Source organism: Triticum urartu, chromosome 3, assembly GCF_003073215.2.
Source record: "Triticum urartu cultivar G1812 chromosome 3, Tu2.1, whole genome shotgun sequence".
Lineage (NCBI taxonomy): Eukaryota > Viridiplantae > Streptophyta > Magnoliopsida > Poales > Poaceae > Triticum > Triticum urartu.
In genome coordinates this window covers 467045144-467060465 of record NC_053024.1, presented here as the reverse complement: position 1 = coordinate 467060465, position 15322 = coordinate 467045144, and the positions used below count along the sequence as shown (strand labels likewise).

Here is a 15322-nt window from a genome sequence, read left to right as displayed (position 1 = left end):
GTTTGGCTGCACCCGCCGTGCCCGTACCCGTGTGCGCGCCCCCCTCAGCGGCATGGGACGCCGCCGTCGACCGCTACCTCTCAGCGCCGCCAGCTGCCGTCCTCTCGCGCCCCGCCCGTCGATCGCACGACGATATGATGTTTGTTTTACAAGTGAAGAACATTTTGTGCTGCATTGAAGACTTCAACAACGGCGTCTCGGAGGACGACAACGACAGCGCGGCACGCCGCCTCCGCCGCCGTCGAAAATAGTTTTTTTCTTGGGTTTAATATTGTGTCTCGATCATATGAATATAAATTCACAGTATGACTGAATGAAAGATATGGTTTGAGCGAACTTGCGTTTTTCTCTCTTAATGTACAGACTTATTAAACGATTTTTTTTTAAAAAAACGTCAAAGGTTATTAAATATAAAACACTCATCGCAAACGTTTTAGTTAGAACACCCGTATACAAACCAACAGCTTCCCCAATAAGCCAAAGAAAAATGTGCCGAGCAGAATTTGTGCAGCACTTGATCGCAAATGTTTTAGATAGAACATCCGTATACTTTGAAGGTTGACGTATCGGGATCATAAATAGAAGAAATCAAGAAAGGCTAGAGTTTCGTTACAATATCTCAACGGGCTGTCAGAGTCTTAGATCCACCTATCTATCACATGCGGATTAGCTCTTTTTCACTGATTAGTGAGCTATTATATGTAGGCGATGATTAAAGGATACTAGTCTGCTAGACTTGGTTTGTGTCAGGAAGATCACCACATAGTCGTAACAGAAATTTCAGTACATGTGCCAAAATTATATACGTACGTATATTATGCTGCATATACATTACAAACTGAAATATGAACGAACCCATGACAATGAATCCACACAATATATGTGCTCCCGCTCCATGTCTGAAATCACGTTCCGAACAAGATGGCGGCGCGACTCCGCGACCCCGCCACGCTGCTCCCGTCCCTCGTCGGGGCCTCCTCCCCCCATTCCCGCCTCCGCGAGATCCACGGGCACCTCCTCGTCTCGGGCCGCCTCGCCTCTCCCTCCCACCACGCCGACTTCGTCGCCTCCCTCGCCTCCTCCAGCCACCTCTCCTACGCGCGCCTCCTCCTGCCCCGGCGCCCGGCCACGCTACTCGTCCACAACGGCCTCCTCCGCGCCCTCGCCCGCGGACCATGCCCCGGCCTCGCCTTCGCGGCCTTCCGCGAGCTCCCCCTCGCGCCCGATCACTACTCGTTCACCTTCCTCGTCCGCGCCGCGACCTCCCTGGCCGCCGCCGCCTCCTCGGCGACGCCCGTGCCCACCGATGTCGCCGTGAGCCTGCTCGCTGGTTCCGTGCACGCGGCGGCGTTCCGCCACGGCCATGCAGCGGACCTGCACGTCCAGAGCGGCGCCGTATCCATGTACGCGGCGGTCGGGGACGTGGGCGCCGTGCGGGCCGCCTTCGCGGAGATCATGAGCCCGGACGTGGTGTGCGTCACTGCTATGTTGGGCGCTCTCTCAGCCGGAGGCGATGTTGACACTGCGCGCGAGCTGTTTGACAGAATGCCGCAGCAGGACCATGTCGCCTGGAACGCCATGCTCACAGGTTATGTGCGCGTGGGCAGGGCAAGGGAAGCCTTGGGGCTGTTCGACGAAATGCAGAAGGCTGGGGTTTCTGTCGGTGAGGCGACGCTGGTGTCAGTGCTCACTGCCTGTGCACAGATGGGTGCACTAGAACGTGGCATGTGGGTGCACTCCTATGTGTGCAGCCGAGGGATGCGGGTTTCGGTCACACTGGGCACTGCTTTGCTGGATATGTATTCCAAGTGTGGAGTTGTCACGATGGCGATGGAGGTGTTCGAGAGCATGACCGAAAGGAACATCTACACCTGGACCAGCGCGCTGAGCGGCCTCGCGATGAATGGCATGGGGGAGGAGTGTCTTGAGCTGTTCAAGCGTATGGAGAGCACAGGCATGGAGCCTAATGGTGTCACATTTGTCGCGGTGCTCCGTGGATGCTCCGTGGCTGGGTTGGTAGAAGAGGGACGAGCATGCTTTGATTCGATGAAGGATAAGCACAAAGCTGAGCCTTGGCTTGAGCACTACGGCTGCATGGTTGATTTGTATGGTCGAGCAGGGCGTCTGGATGATGCTGTCAATTTCATCAATTCTATGCCAGTGGAGCCACATGAAGGTGTCTGGGGAGCACTACTCAACGCTTCTCGGATTCACAACAACGCCGATCTGGGCAAACACGCAATGTACAAGCTCACGAAGATTGAGTCCAAAAATGATGCGGCTCACGTGTTGCTGTCTAATATATACGCGGAGTCGCACAACTGGAAGGGCGTCAGCAAAGTTCGGAACATGATGAAGTCCAAGGGAGTGAAAAAGGTGCCTGGGTGTAGTGCCATTGAGGTTGATGGCAAGGTGCATGAGTTCTTCGTCGGGAGCAAGTCTCACCCCAGATACAAGGATATCGAGACCATGCTTGCCGGTATGAGCCATAAGCTGAGATTGCAAGGGTACACCGCAAACACAAAAGAGGTATTATTCGATATCGAGGAAGAGGAGAAAGAAGGTGCGATCTCCTTGCACAGTGAGAAGCTTGCCCTCGCCTTCGGTCTTATCACGTTGCCAGAAGGCACGGTGATCAGGATCGTGAAGAACTTGAGAGTGTGCAAGGACTGCCATGATTATACCAAGATGATATCTAAGGTCTTCGACAGGGAGATTGTTATGAGAGATAGGAATAGGTTTCACCATTTCAAGCATGGCGCGTGCTCCTGTAGGGATTACTGGTGATTTTGTTGTGTAACTGTTCCCGTGCAAATTTTGATGATCCATTCGCAATCAATGATTCAAAGGTAGCACTCAGATCCATCTGCGAGAATAAGAGTAGAGATATTTTCCTCCCTGCATCCCGCCACAAACTAATATAGTTCAAAAGGAAAAAGAGTATACAGGATGATCTGTCTGGCAAAGGGCTGACAGGTTTTGAGCGCGTTCCTACACAGGGTAGAGAGAGGCTGGGAAGAACTTCAACATATATATAGTTCAGGTACCATGGCATATCTTGGTACATCCGGCTTTCATCATGTCTCAAGTAAAGAAGAAAGGGCGCTAAGCTGTGGTGCCACGAGTTTGCCTGAGCAAATGATATGCCAATCAGGGGAATCCAGCGGGAACAAGAAAGCTACACCAGCCAAAATGCCAAACTGGCAGGTGTACAGCCGCAGCTGGCATCCCACGCCAGAGCTTCGTGATCCTCGGCAGGCCAGGCAGCAAAGCAAAGCCATGATACAGGCAGATAGGAAACCAGTACTTTGATAACTGAATTTAGCACTGATAGAGGGGAGAAGAAATAATTTAGCAGTTAAATTTCTCGCTAAAGCACCATCAAGGGTCGGTGAACAAAATCTTCACAGAAACAGAGCGCACACCAGTTTGTTCGGCTATATTTATTCATGCACACTTGCTACAAGCAAAAATGCCACACTGGCAAACCGCGTCGTGTATATGCTAAACATAAGGTCAAATATAAGTGATCTATAATAAGATGTATTTGTTCTGAACATTTACATGTAGTATGTCACTGCCCAGTACATCTCCAACATTGACGGCAAACTGGAAGGAGTGGCGAAAAGTGTGCTTGCCATTAGTAACCTGTCAAAAATTGAAGTGAGGCTAGGTTAAAATCCAGCGGAAGAACCAAGACAAACTTAATTTCAGATAACCAAATATGAAAATACGAAGTTGGAACTGTTGAAGTAAAAAGCATGCCATAGTTAGTCAAGGAACGACATAAATTTTGTAGCATAAATACACAAAATCATGAATGATGCCCAGGCTATTGTCAACATGAAGCTGTCAGTTTCTTAGTACTCCTTCCACCCCAAATATAAGGCGCACATTCAATTTGAGGTTAAGTCAATTTGAGGTTAAATCGGACGAATAATTAGACAAAAATTATACTACCATAGGAGCTCTCGACTCCACTACCCCAACAAAGTGAGCTAGGATCACTTCCTTGTTGTCAAAGAAAAAACAAGAGCTAGGATCACTTCGTGTTTTTGTCATATAAAAGCACGTGTCGTTGGTCTAATGGTCAGATGTAACTGAATCTTGGAATATGTGCACGCCTTACCTTTTCGGATGAAATGAGTAGTAATTAGGGGTAACTAAGGATGGACAGTTCATTTTTCGTTTTAATCGGAAGCATTGAGTATCTTTGCTTTGTACAAGATCTCAAACTGCACAGGCACAACACCATAGTTCATAACTACCACTGATAATTTAAAGCAGAACCCTAAAGCATAATTTGCATTCTATGGCCGATACCTATTAGTATTACAACTCACTTCCTATGTAGCATGAAGCTTTGACAGTAACCTAGTGTGTCTCACATTATACTCAAATAAGATTTCACGGCAGCTTGAGGTTCAAACCAACACCAGGAATTGTTTCAACCATAAAAGAGAGGACCAACTAGTAAAACTGTTGCTACCTGCTCACGAGGACCAGCCAATCTTCTTCATGACATCCCTGGTTCTCTTCCGGAGCCTCATGAAGACAATGACCATGCAAGCCAGCACCCACGGTGGGAATTTCAGGTTGCCCAGCTTAGTTCCCTTAAGCCACTCGGGCATCTTCCCCTCCTTCAGTAACACCGCAACTACCACTGTCATGGCGCAGACAGTGAGCATCACCTTCGTGATGGGCTTCAGCAAAGGATCCTAAATCACCAAAGAGGCAAACGCGTCACATGAAGACTTGCTAACTATGAGTAGATCAGTAGACCTGGCAGGAAGACATCACGGTAAACAAAACTGAGCGAAATTTCACAGGGGACTGGGTTTGCGACTACCTTGGGCTCGCCGTCGAGGAAGATGGTGGAGTCGGCGGCGTAGGGGAGGAGGGAGCGGCCGTTGCGGGGGTTGAATCGGATGGCGACGCCGCGCGCGCGGGAGGCGGCGTCGAAGGCGAAGACGCACTTGAGGCCGTGCTTCTCCAGGATGTCCCCCACCTCCAGCTGGTCCTGCGTGTACCCGCCCAGGGGCGACCGGAACACGGCCACCGGCCCCCGGCCCCGCCGGAAGAGCTGCACCTCCACCTCGGGTGCGGCCGCCGGCTCGGATCCGGGCCTCCCGTTCTGGGCGGAGGCCGGCGGCTCCTCGTGGATGCCGTCGTCGGCCGGCGCCGCGGCCTTGTCGGCTTGCTTCTCCATTGGTTTGCTCGATCGGGCTCAGGGGAAGGCGAAAAGGGAATCTGCCAATCTGTGCCTCGCGCTGTAGCCGGGAATTGGGCTGCTTATAGGAGGCAAATCTACGGTTACCAAAAACAAAAATAGGCAAGTTCTAGGCAAATCTCTTTGCCGGGGCACCGGGCCAGGCCAGAAAAAGGAAGGCCAACACTCGGTTTTTTTGTTGTTTTTTTAGAATTAGAAGACCAACACTCATGAAACAAAGAGTACCGCAATCAAATCAAGAGGAGTGTCATTTCATATTGTTGGAGAAGTAAGGTGATGTACAAAAATATTCTGTACCGTACAGAAAGGTATTTTGAATGGAGTACACGTGCTAAAAGGGTGGAATTATATGGAGAGTAGGAGATGGAAACACCGGAAAGTAAATTTGGCAAATAGTTGCCCATGAACCCAAAGTCATCTTCTACTCGCAAGCTCGTGATGAACAGTAAAATACAAAAATATTGAAATAAAATATAAAAAAATCTGATTCTTTTTCCAACTTTGACAGATCTTTTGAGTGCCTGCAAAATTTCATCATGAAATGACATTTGTGGGAGTCATGGCAAAAAACCAAAATCAGCACTCCAAAAAGCTTTCGAAAATACCACTTTTGGAGCATCTTTTGTTTTTTGCCATGACTTCCAAAAATATCATTCCATGATGAAATTTGGTGAGCACTGGAAACTTTTGCCAATGTTCACTCGAGCCGAGAAACACCACGTCCCCGTGCACCCCATATTCTCCCTCTTTTTTTATTTTTGGAGTTCTCACAAATCCTGAAATATTATGGATATAAGTTATGCTATATAACTTGCACCTGCAAAAACTCATTACGAGATATAACATCTTGTGAACTCTACAGAAAAGACAAATGTATATCATGTGTATGCTATTTAACTTAGTAGTACTATTCATATGAATCTTGACTTTTTTTGTAGGTCACAAATGGTAATATTATTGGATGAATTTTTACAAGTGCACATGACATTCATTACTAACATCTAGGAATTATTTCATATTTTCTGGAAATCAGGACAAAATAAAAAGGAGTGGAGAGAATATGGGTTGTGCGGGCAACTAGTTGCACAAAATCAATGTAACATCTCAGCAAGGCAGCCATATTTTTGCTAAGGTTCCAGATTTGACTGACCCTACCTCTAGCACATGGGATATACAACAGCTCCGATCAACTTCTAACGAAGAAGATGTACATGTCATTCTCCAAATTCCGATCCAGGAAGGGCTGAAGATACACCAGCTTGGACAACCAAACCAGGAACTCTGCGCACGGTGCAGCTTCATCATCAAGTGATAGTGTTCAAAGTGGCAGCATATTTTGGAAGAAATTGTGGACTTTACCCCTGTCCAGCATGTGGATAGACCATGTCCAATATGCTGTTAATTACTCCTAGATGAAGACAGAGGTCATTGCTTTCTACAGTGCATATTTGTCAAGGTTATTGCTTTCGAAAGTGTAAATTTGTCAAGGTTAGTGCTTCCTAAAGTGCAAATTTGTGAAGGTTACTTGGAGAACTGCTTTTTTTGGAAGTGTCGAATGCAACTTATCAATTGCCCAAATGCTATCTCGTTGATGGAGGATATTCTGAAAATAGAGGCAAAATGTCTGAAAGTCTATATTCTTTTGTAGTATATTGTGGTTTGAAAGAAACAGAGCTAATCAAAGAGAAGCGATAGGACTGCATATGAGATCATATACTCACTCCAACTGCATATGATGCAATCTCTGTCAGAAAAAAGAGATGTGTTGCAATCAGCTTTTCAGTTGTTTAAGGTAGAAGCTTGCTCACGGCTTTGTAATATTTCTGCAACATTGTTTAGCTACTTATGGAGTCAAGAATCTATCAGATTTGGCTTTGATACCTTTCCAATATATGTAAAAGAATTTGTCTGCTGGCGAGTGCAGCTCGCCCAATGAATGGAATGCTTTGTGTTTCTTCCAAAAACAGAGCTCTCAGCTGTCAAAAATAAAAGTTCAACAGAGCTCTGAAACTAGCAGGTCGGGATCAGAGTCGGCTCGGTCCAAGAGCAACCCCAAGCCGTGGACGACGTCATAAATCTCAGCTGATCTCGGGTGGTATGTGTCTTGCACCAGGAACTTGTGCACCTCACCATCCAGCTTTATCCAACTGTAGGCAGACAGCTTCTGCACGTTCTTACTCCTCATCAGGTCCCTGATCTCCCTCACATCGCCCCAGAGGCCGGCATCGGCATATATATTGGACAGGAGGACGTAGATTGAGGAGTTGTCGGGCTCCATTGCCAGGAGCTTGCTCGCGGCAAGCTTGGCGAGCTCGACATCGGCATGGACTCTGCAGGAGCTGAGCAGTGTGGTCCAGATCACCGCGTTTGGTTTGACTTCCATGTCGCAGATAAACTTGTACGCCTCCCACAGTCTGCCGGATTTGCACAGGAGGTCCACTATGCATGCGCAGTGCTCCACTTGAGGGGAAACATGGTGTTCTCTCTTCATCTCTTCGAAGAATGCCATACCTTGGTCTACCAAGCCAGCATGCGTGCACGCTGCTAGCAGCGCAACGAAGGTGATCTCGTTGGGCTGGACCCCGTTTTCCACCATTTTTTCATACAAGCTGATTGCATCTTCTGCAAAGCCATTCATTGCTAGGCCTCTGATCATGGAGTTCCAAGTGATAACCCCCTTTTGTTCCATCCGGCTGAAGACACTCCGGGCTCTTCCAACATGCCCGCACCTGGTGTACATGTCAATTAGGGCAGATCCTAGGTAACTCGTAAGTGGTAACCTCTGGTTCTCAGCATAGTTCCCAATCTGCTCAACCAATTCATCAGAACCCAACTGCGCACACGCGGATAGCACACCAACAAGTGTCACTTCATTTGGTCTGCAATCGGTTTCCTTCATCCTCTCAAACAGTTCTAGAGATTCGAGTGGCCTGCCATTCTGCGCATAACCTGCAATCATGGTGCTCCATGCCACGACATCTCTCTGCGACATCCAGTCAAACTCCCGACGTGCATCGTCGATAGCATGACACTTTACATACATTTCCATCAAAGCAGTGTGCACTATCACGTTCTGCAATTCCTCCTCACCGATCAGAGTCCTTACGCGCTTGCCAGTACCAAGATCACCAGACTTGGCGCATATCGAAAATACCGATGTAATGGTGATAGCGTTTGGTCTTGCACCCTCACTCAGCATCCGATCAAACAACGTCAATGCTTCCCGGAATTCCCCACCATGAGCATAACAGGCGATCATTGAATTCCACGAAGCGGATGTCCGCCTCTCCATACCGTCAAATAGCTTCCTGGCCTTATCCACATCACCAGACTTTGAATATCCGGTGATCAAACAGTTTATCGGTATCGGATCCTTGACCGGCATCTCTTCAAAGACACTGACAGCGGACTCCATGTCTCCGTTCTTGGCATAGAAATCCACCAGAGCTGTCAGCACAAAGACATCCCTAAGCAGCCCACGGACAAGAGCATGGGAGTGCACCTGCCTGCCCTGGCAGGACGATGCGGTGAGCGCGCACGACTTGAAAACAAGGGGGATGCAGCCGGACGGGACGTCAGCGCCCTTGCGATGAATCGACGAGAAGGCTTGGAGGAGCTCCTGGTGGGAGGAGCTCCTGGAGAGCGCGGAGAGGAAGGTGCTGCAGAGCGCCTGGGTCGGGCGCGGCACCGCGTCGAACAGGTTGCGTGCGGCGCGGGAGATGGTGGCGTCTGAGAAGATGGCGTGGAGCGGTCGGGTCTTGAGGAGGCGGGCCTCCATTGCTGGCAGCGGGCGGGGCTCGGCGGGAGATTTGGGTGGGCGGCGGCGGCGGCGGCGGTCGTCAGCGTGGGTGTTTGACGGCTCGACGGGGTGCGGCAGCAAGGCATGTCGTGCTGTGAAAAGGTGAGGCTCGGTTAACTTGTTCAGTTATATGGCAGCGCGGAGCGCAGTTGTAGTGGCGGCGACCTCCGGCGGTCGTGCCGTCGGCGTCACTGATTTGGGTTCGCGAAAGCATCGGCGAGGCGCTGGCCGTGCGTGTGCACAAGGGACCTGTTGCTGCTAGACTGCTAGGGAAGTGTTTGGTTGTCGTTGTGAACAGTTCATGCATCACATATACTTCTCAACTCAGTGTGGTTGAGCAAAAACAGACTTTAATATGCAATCTGTAAGTTGTTTGGTTGCCTGCATATAGTGTTCCTGCATTAGGTAATACGCAAGTGCACTTTGTTTGGTTGCCTGCATTGGCCCAAGCGGCATATGAACACGACGTTTGGTTGCGTACGGCGTACATGTTGTGTTTACCTTATATCCTAACTGATGAACTTACCCACACCTAGCACATCAACGCCACAGCACCGCAATGACGATAAATTGGGCAAAGATGATGAAGTTCTTCAGCTTCAGGCCAAACTGACGATCCACTTTGACACCTCCAAACTTACCACTATCAACACTGCTGTCATGTTTTCGCACCCACCCGTACTAGGCTTGTTTAGCTGCCTGCCTAGTATTGAACCCTCTATGAGTGCTGTTGCTATACGATGCCACTTATGCACTGGCTTCTTCCCATGAACCATAAACCCCCGGGACCTTACCGATGAACACGGCATACCACTTGCCCTAGCAATGCACAAGAGCAAGAGTTGAAGCAGCAAATCAATGGAGCACACAAGTAGTAAGCAAAGTAGCACACAAACAACAATAGAGCAGAAGAGAAGTAAAGCATGCATGATCATACGGCATAGCAAGTTCTTCCTAGCACTACCTTGGTGTTAACCTACCACCACATCCAAAAAAGGGTGTCGTCCTACCACCGCAAGTTCACCATCAGCGTGAGGAGTTAGTATATACCATCTCATCAAAATCTACAGACCATCAAATAGTTTTTGAGACCTAACTACACAAAATGTACGTCGTCATCATCGTCGTCGTCGTCGTCGCCACCGCCATCGCCATCGCCATCGGGGATCATGCACGCTCACAGGCAGCACTACTCTAGTAGTAGTGCTTGCCCAACCATCTCCTGAGCCACAACACCCTGTGAGCGTCGGCCATGGCAACGAACCCAACACCCTAGGCCTTGTTGTTAAGCAGGTGGCTGAGAGCTGCCATGAGAGCCTCGCCACCCTGGGTCATGACAGCGCCATACAGGTCAGGGTGGACGTCGAGGGTCTTGCACTCCATGATGGCTATTGCCACCTCCTTCACCGCCCTAGTCATGCTGCAAAAGACATTGATCTCCTCCTTCATCAGGCCTCCTCTCTTCATCTTCCTATCATGGACGGGGTCAAATGCCTTGTCGAAGGGCTTCGCAGCGGACTTGTTAGGGCCATCAAGGACCTCGACGTCCGGGGTCCCAGGGAAGTCTGGCATGGGAGAATCAAGAGGCTCCCCCGAGCCCATGGCATGCTTCCCAGTTGCTAGCCCGAAGGAGAAGATGTGCTGCATCTGGCTGTAGTTCTGTATGGGTGTGTTGAGGAACTCAGCGTCCTTGGGTGGTCCTAAGAATGAAACACAAGTGTTGTTAGTTGCGATTAGGAGCAGGCAATGGTGGACAGTATGAAAAATAAGAGGGTTGTGAGCTAACCGCGACATGGCCGGTGTAGTGCTCTGCCTCCAGAACTATGGAGCAAGTGCTCTCATCCCATGAGGCGCCGCTAAGGTCTCTCAGCTTGGACACTTGGATCCATCGACTTCTCCACTTCCTCAGGTGGTTGTACACCTGGGTGGGCAGACACATGTTGCCCATAGAACTCGAACACCTGCTGCTAGCTTGAGTGCAGTGGCAGCAGCAGCAACAACAACAGCAGTAGTTGGCTCAACGAGCACTACTGGCACATAGAGGGAATCATACGCGAACACCTCTGAATCAGGTGCCATCTCGGACATAGGCTGCGAGTCCTCGACAAACGATGGGAGCAAACTGGTTGTTGGACACGACAAGGGCCTGACTAAGATGTTGCGTCTGCGTGGTCATGTCCTATAATCGTAGCATGCATTGACAGTAAGTATAGCACACGGCATACCAGACAATCCACGAAAGCAGAAGCATACATGTACATGGTTCATCGCTATCATACCATGCATACCGGACAATCTATGAGCAGGAACAAACAACATGCTACAAATGGACCACCAATAGCTACAAATCACAGATCTAAGCACGAATCAACACAAACACAAGGTTCAACTTCAAACTCTACCACTAATCTAGTCAACCACATGCTTGAACATCTAGCCCTATCACAAATTGCAACCGTACCATAGCAATCAACCATACCAGCTCATAGATCAGACCATTAACCAACCATGCATCTAGATCAAACCCTATCTATAGGTCAGATCTAGCAAGAAGGAACAAAGAGAAAGGGGGATTGAACTCACAGAGGCCATGGTTGCATCTCGAGGACGATGGGGGGCGGTCGTGGAAGATCAACGCCGGCCGGTGAAGTGCGCCGACGCCGTGGACAGCCGGCCGATGAAGATGCGCCGCTTGCCTGCTCGTCGGTGCCGATGCGCGTCGATGAGAAAGCTCGAACGGAGGGAGAATGGTGGCGGGAGTTGGGGCGGTGAGGGAGGGGCTAAATAGGGGTGGACTCGGCGGGAGGTGAGCCGAAATCCTCCTGCCGATTTTTCGGCGCGCGGGCGAGCTCGCGCCATCTCCCCTGGTTGCACGAGGGGAGAAGCGCGTCGCCCTCCCCTGCCTCGCCCGAGCCAGGCTTGCGAGCTACTACTGATTCGGGCGTTTCCCCTGGGCCTAGCCTGAACGTGCTTTAAGTTCCGTGCGATGCGGGCCACACAGTGAACGCAGGCAACCAAACGGGCCACTTTCTTCCCGCGCGGGCCAGGCTAGGCCTAATGCGGGCAACCAAACACGTCCTAGGTGAAAGATCGTGGATGTCGCCTAGAGGGGGGGTGAATAGGCGCTTTTAAAATAATTACGGTTTAGGCTTGAACAAATGCGGAATAAACCTAGCGGTTAATTTGTCAAGCACAAAACCTACAACAACTAGGCTCACCTATGTGCACCAACAACTTATGCTAAGCAAGATAAACTACTAGGTGATAGCAAGATATATGACAAGAAACAATATGGCTATCACAAAGTAAAGTGCATAAGTAAAGAGCTCGGGTAAGAGATAACCGAGGCACGCGGAGACGATGATGTATCCCGAAGTTCACACCCTTGCGGATGCTAATCTCCGTTTGGAGCGGTGTGGAGGCACAATGCTCCCCAAGAAGCCACTAGGGCCACCATAATCTCCTCACGCCCTCGCACAATGCAAGATGCCGTGATTCCACTAAGGGACCCTTGAGGGCGGTCACCGAACCCGTACAAATGGCAACCCTTGGGGGCGGTCACCGAACCCGTACACTTTGGCAACCCTTGGGGGCGGTCACCGAAACCCGTCAAATTGCTCGGGGCGATCTCCACAACCTAATTGGAGACCCCGACGCTTGCCCGGAGCTTTACACCACAATGATTGAGCTCCGAACACCAACAACCGTCTAGGGCGCCCAAGCACCCAAAAGGAACAAGCTCAAGGGTACCAAGCACCCAAGAGTAATAAGCTTCTCAAGTTGTAACTTCCACGTATCACCGTGGAGAACTCAAACCTATGCACCAAATGCAATGGCAAGGGCACACGGAGTGCCCAAGTCCTTCTCTCTCAAATCCCACCGAAGCAACTAATGCTAGGGAGGAAAATGAGAGGAAGAACAAGAAGGAGAACACCAAGAACTCCAAGATCTAGATCCAAGGGGTTCCCCTCACATAGAGGAGAAAGTGATTGGTGGAAATGTGGATCTAGATCTCCTCTCTTTTTCCCTCAAAAACTAGCAAGAAATCATGGAGGGATTGAGAGTTAGCAAGCTCGAAGAAGGTCAACAATGGGGGAAGAACACGAGCTAAAAGGATAAGGTTCATTGGGGAAGAAGACCCCCTTTTATAGGTGGGGAAAAATCCAACCGTTACCCACCAACCAGCCCGCGGCCAGCGGTACTACCGCGCCTGGCCAGCGGTACTACTGCAAGGCCGCGCGGTACTACTGCTTGCATCCAAGCGGTACTACCGCACGGCTGTGCGGTACTACCGTACTGACCCACGGTACTGCCGCAACCCCATCACAGAACCGATAAACAGACGCACAGGAGCTGGGGGCGGAACTTCCGCACGCGCGGTACTACCGCGCCCCCCATGCGGTACTACCGCGAGGCAAAAGTCCCAGCCAGGGGAAAAGGGAAACTTCCAAGCCTACTTCCGCAAAGAAACGGAAGTAGCAAAAACCCGACACAGTAGTACTGCCGAGGGGCGGTACTACTGCCTGACCGCATAGCGCGGTACTACCGCACGGCGAAAGCGGTACTACCGTGGTAGGTGCGGATGTAAAAAATTACATCCGCTCCTACTACCACAAAGGGGCGGCACTAGCCTGGTGGGCAGCGGTAGTGCGGCTCCAGGGGAGCGGTACTACCGTGGGCACCTGCGGTACTACCGTGCCACTGCACGGTACTACCGCTGATGCCTACGGTACTACCGCTTTCCTGGGAGCAGTACTACCGCAACCAACAACGACACTCACACAAGGGAGGCAAGAAAACGGAGGAAGCTCCAAGGAAGAAGGAAGGGAAAAGAAGGAGACGTGTACGTGATGAATCCACCCAAACCTTTCCAACGCGGACCCTGACAAAACCACACTCAAGAGAACAAGAACTGCCATAACTTCTGCATATGAGCTCTGAATTGAGCAAACTCAAGCTTGTTGGAAACAAGACGACGAGTAGCATCAAAACAGCGCCTGGTTATAGTAAGAAGAGGCAGGGGAGGTATGCCAACAAATAGAGGAGTGAAACCTCCAACCGAGAAGAATCGGCAAAACCTCCAACAACGAAAACATCATAGAGTATGCAAGCGAACTCCGTTTTCGATGAACTCAAGCTTGTAATCAAGATGACCAAAAGCTCTAAGACTCTCAAAGAGAACCAAACAAGAACCAAGAAAGATGATGCAAGGATGCAATGGTTTGAGCTCTCAGCGAACGATACGATCAAGCTACTCATCGAGAGCCCCCCTTGATAGTACGGCAATCGATCCTATAACCCAGTCTCCTAACTACCATCATGAGACCGGTAAAATAGAAAACCTATCAAGGGCAAACCTTTGCCTTGCACATGGTCCACTTGAGCTAGATGAAGACGATCTTGACTCCCTCAAGTTGGACCACCTTTCTTGATTGGGTTGACTTGATGAAGACTAGTTGATTGCTCCCCCATACTCCACTATGGGTGAGCCACTCTTCCGCACATCTTCACAAGTCCATTGTCACCACAAAGGACGACAAGCTTCAAGCATTTGATCTCTTCGTGATGCTCCACTTGAACTTGCACACCGCAACCTAACCCCATAAAGAGCCCTCACGAAGACCATGGGTTAGTACACGAAGCGTAATTGACAATGCTTACCATACCATGGGATCACTTGATCCCTCTCGGTACATCTTCTACGCTTTGTGGGTTGGTCAACTTGATTCACTCTTTGACTTAGTCTTGATCAACCTCTCACAAGACCAATCTTTAGGTAATTCCTTGAATAGCACCTTGGTCGACACAAACTCTCCTTGAAACCAACACATGTACTCCAAGAAAAGCCTATGGACAAAAACCTTCAAATATAACTCAAGGCAACCATTAGTCCATAGAGATTGTCATCAATTACCAAAACCAAACATGGGGGCACCGCATGTTCTTTCACTAGGTGTCTCTCCTCACCGGGGATCTGTGCAGAGTAGCGACACACAAAGGGAAAGAGATCATCCGTGTTATCTGAGACTAACACAATTCCGCTCAAACACTTGGACAAGGGGATTGAAGTTTGCACAAAGTGTGTTTATAGAGGGATTAGACATGAAAAGTAGATTTTTACTCTCATTTCTTTTTTTATACGATGAGAATAAAACTCCGCTCACGAATTAACAGGCGGCTCCAAGGTACCCCTGAAAAGAAATAAATGGGAATTGGCTTCCTCAACTCCCATTCCTCTTCTCACTTAAACTCGCATTCCCTTTAACCAAACAATGGACTTTCAATCTCATCGT

The 15322-nt window shown here is 49.7% G+C and overlaps 3 protein-coding genes across 3 annotated transcripts; 1 reads left to right on the top strand and 2 right to left on the bottom strand.

Moving 5' to 3' along the window:
- The first annotated feature begins 856 nt into the window (after positions 1–856).
- LOC125544382 (putative pentatricopeptide repeat-containing protein At5g40405) lies at positions 857–2855 on the top strand. The gene has a single exon (XM_048708047.1). It carries the CDS (start codon positions 922–924, stop codon positions 2785–2787), a length of 1866 nt encoding a protein of 621 aa, XP_048564004.1. The 5' UTR covers positions 857–921; the 3' UTR covers positions 2788–2855.
- A 548-nt stretch (positions 2856–3403) lies between these two features.
- Positions 3404–5280, bottom strand: LOC125544384. Its single transcript, XM_048708050.1, has 3 exons — positions 4850–5280; positions 4490–4718; positions 3404–3648 (listed from the first exon to the last, which is right to left on the bottom strand). Exons 1-2 carry the CDS (start codon positions 5207–5209, stop codon positions 4494–4496), a joined length of 585 nt encoding a protein of 194 aa, XP_048564007.1. The 5' UTR covers positions 5210–5280; the 3' UTR covers positions 3404–3648; positions 4490–4493.
- Positions 5281–5418: 138 nt separating this feature from the next.
- LOC125544383 (pentatricopeptide repeat-containing protein At1g08070, chloroplastic-like) lies at positions 5419–9314 on the bottom strand. The gene is made up of 2 exons (XM_048708049.1): positions 7112–9314; positions 5419–6006 (listed from the first exon to the last, which is right to left on the bottom strand). The coding sequence occupies exon 1, from the start codon at positions 9006–9008 to the stop codon at positions 7224–7226; it is 1785 nt and encodes a 594-aa protein (XP_048564006.1). The 5' UTR covers positions 9009–9314; the 3' UTR covers positions 5419–6006; positions 7112–7223.
- Between the last annotated feature and the right edge of the window lie 6008 nt (positions 9315–15322).

What these genes read in the sequence shown, in the direction of transcription:
- LOC125544382 (XM_048708047.1), top strand. Translation starts at nt 922, where the DNA reads ATGGCGGCGCGACTCCGCGACCCCGCCACGCTGCTCCCGTCCCTCGTC.
- LOC125544384 (XM_048708050.1), bottom strand. Translation starts at nt 5,209, where the DNA reads ATGGAGAAGCAAGCCGACAAGGCCGCGGCGCCGGCCGACGACGGCATC. An exon ending in TCCTCGACGGCGAGCCCAAG is followed by an intron (nt 4,719 to 4,849) that starts GTAGTCGCAAAC and finishes TTGGTGATTTAG; the next exon opens with GATCCTTTGCTGAAGCCCAT.
- LOC125544383 (XM_048708049.1), bottom strand. Translation starts at nt 9,008, where the DNA reads ATGGAGGCCCGCCTCCTCAAGACCCGACCGCTCCACGCCATCTTCTCA.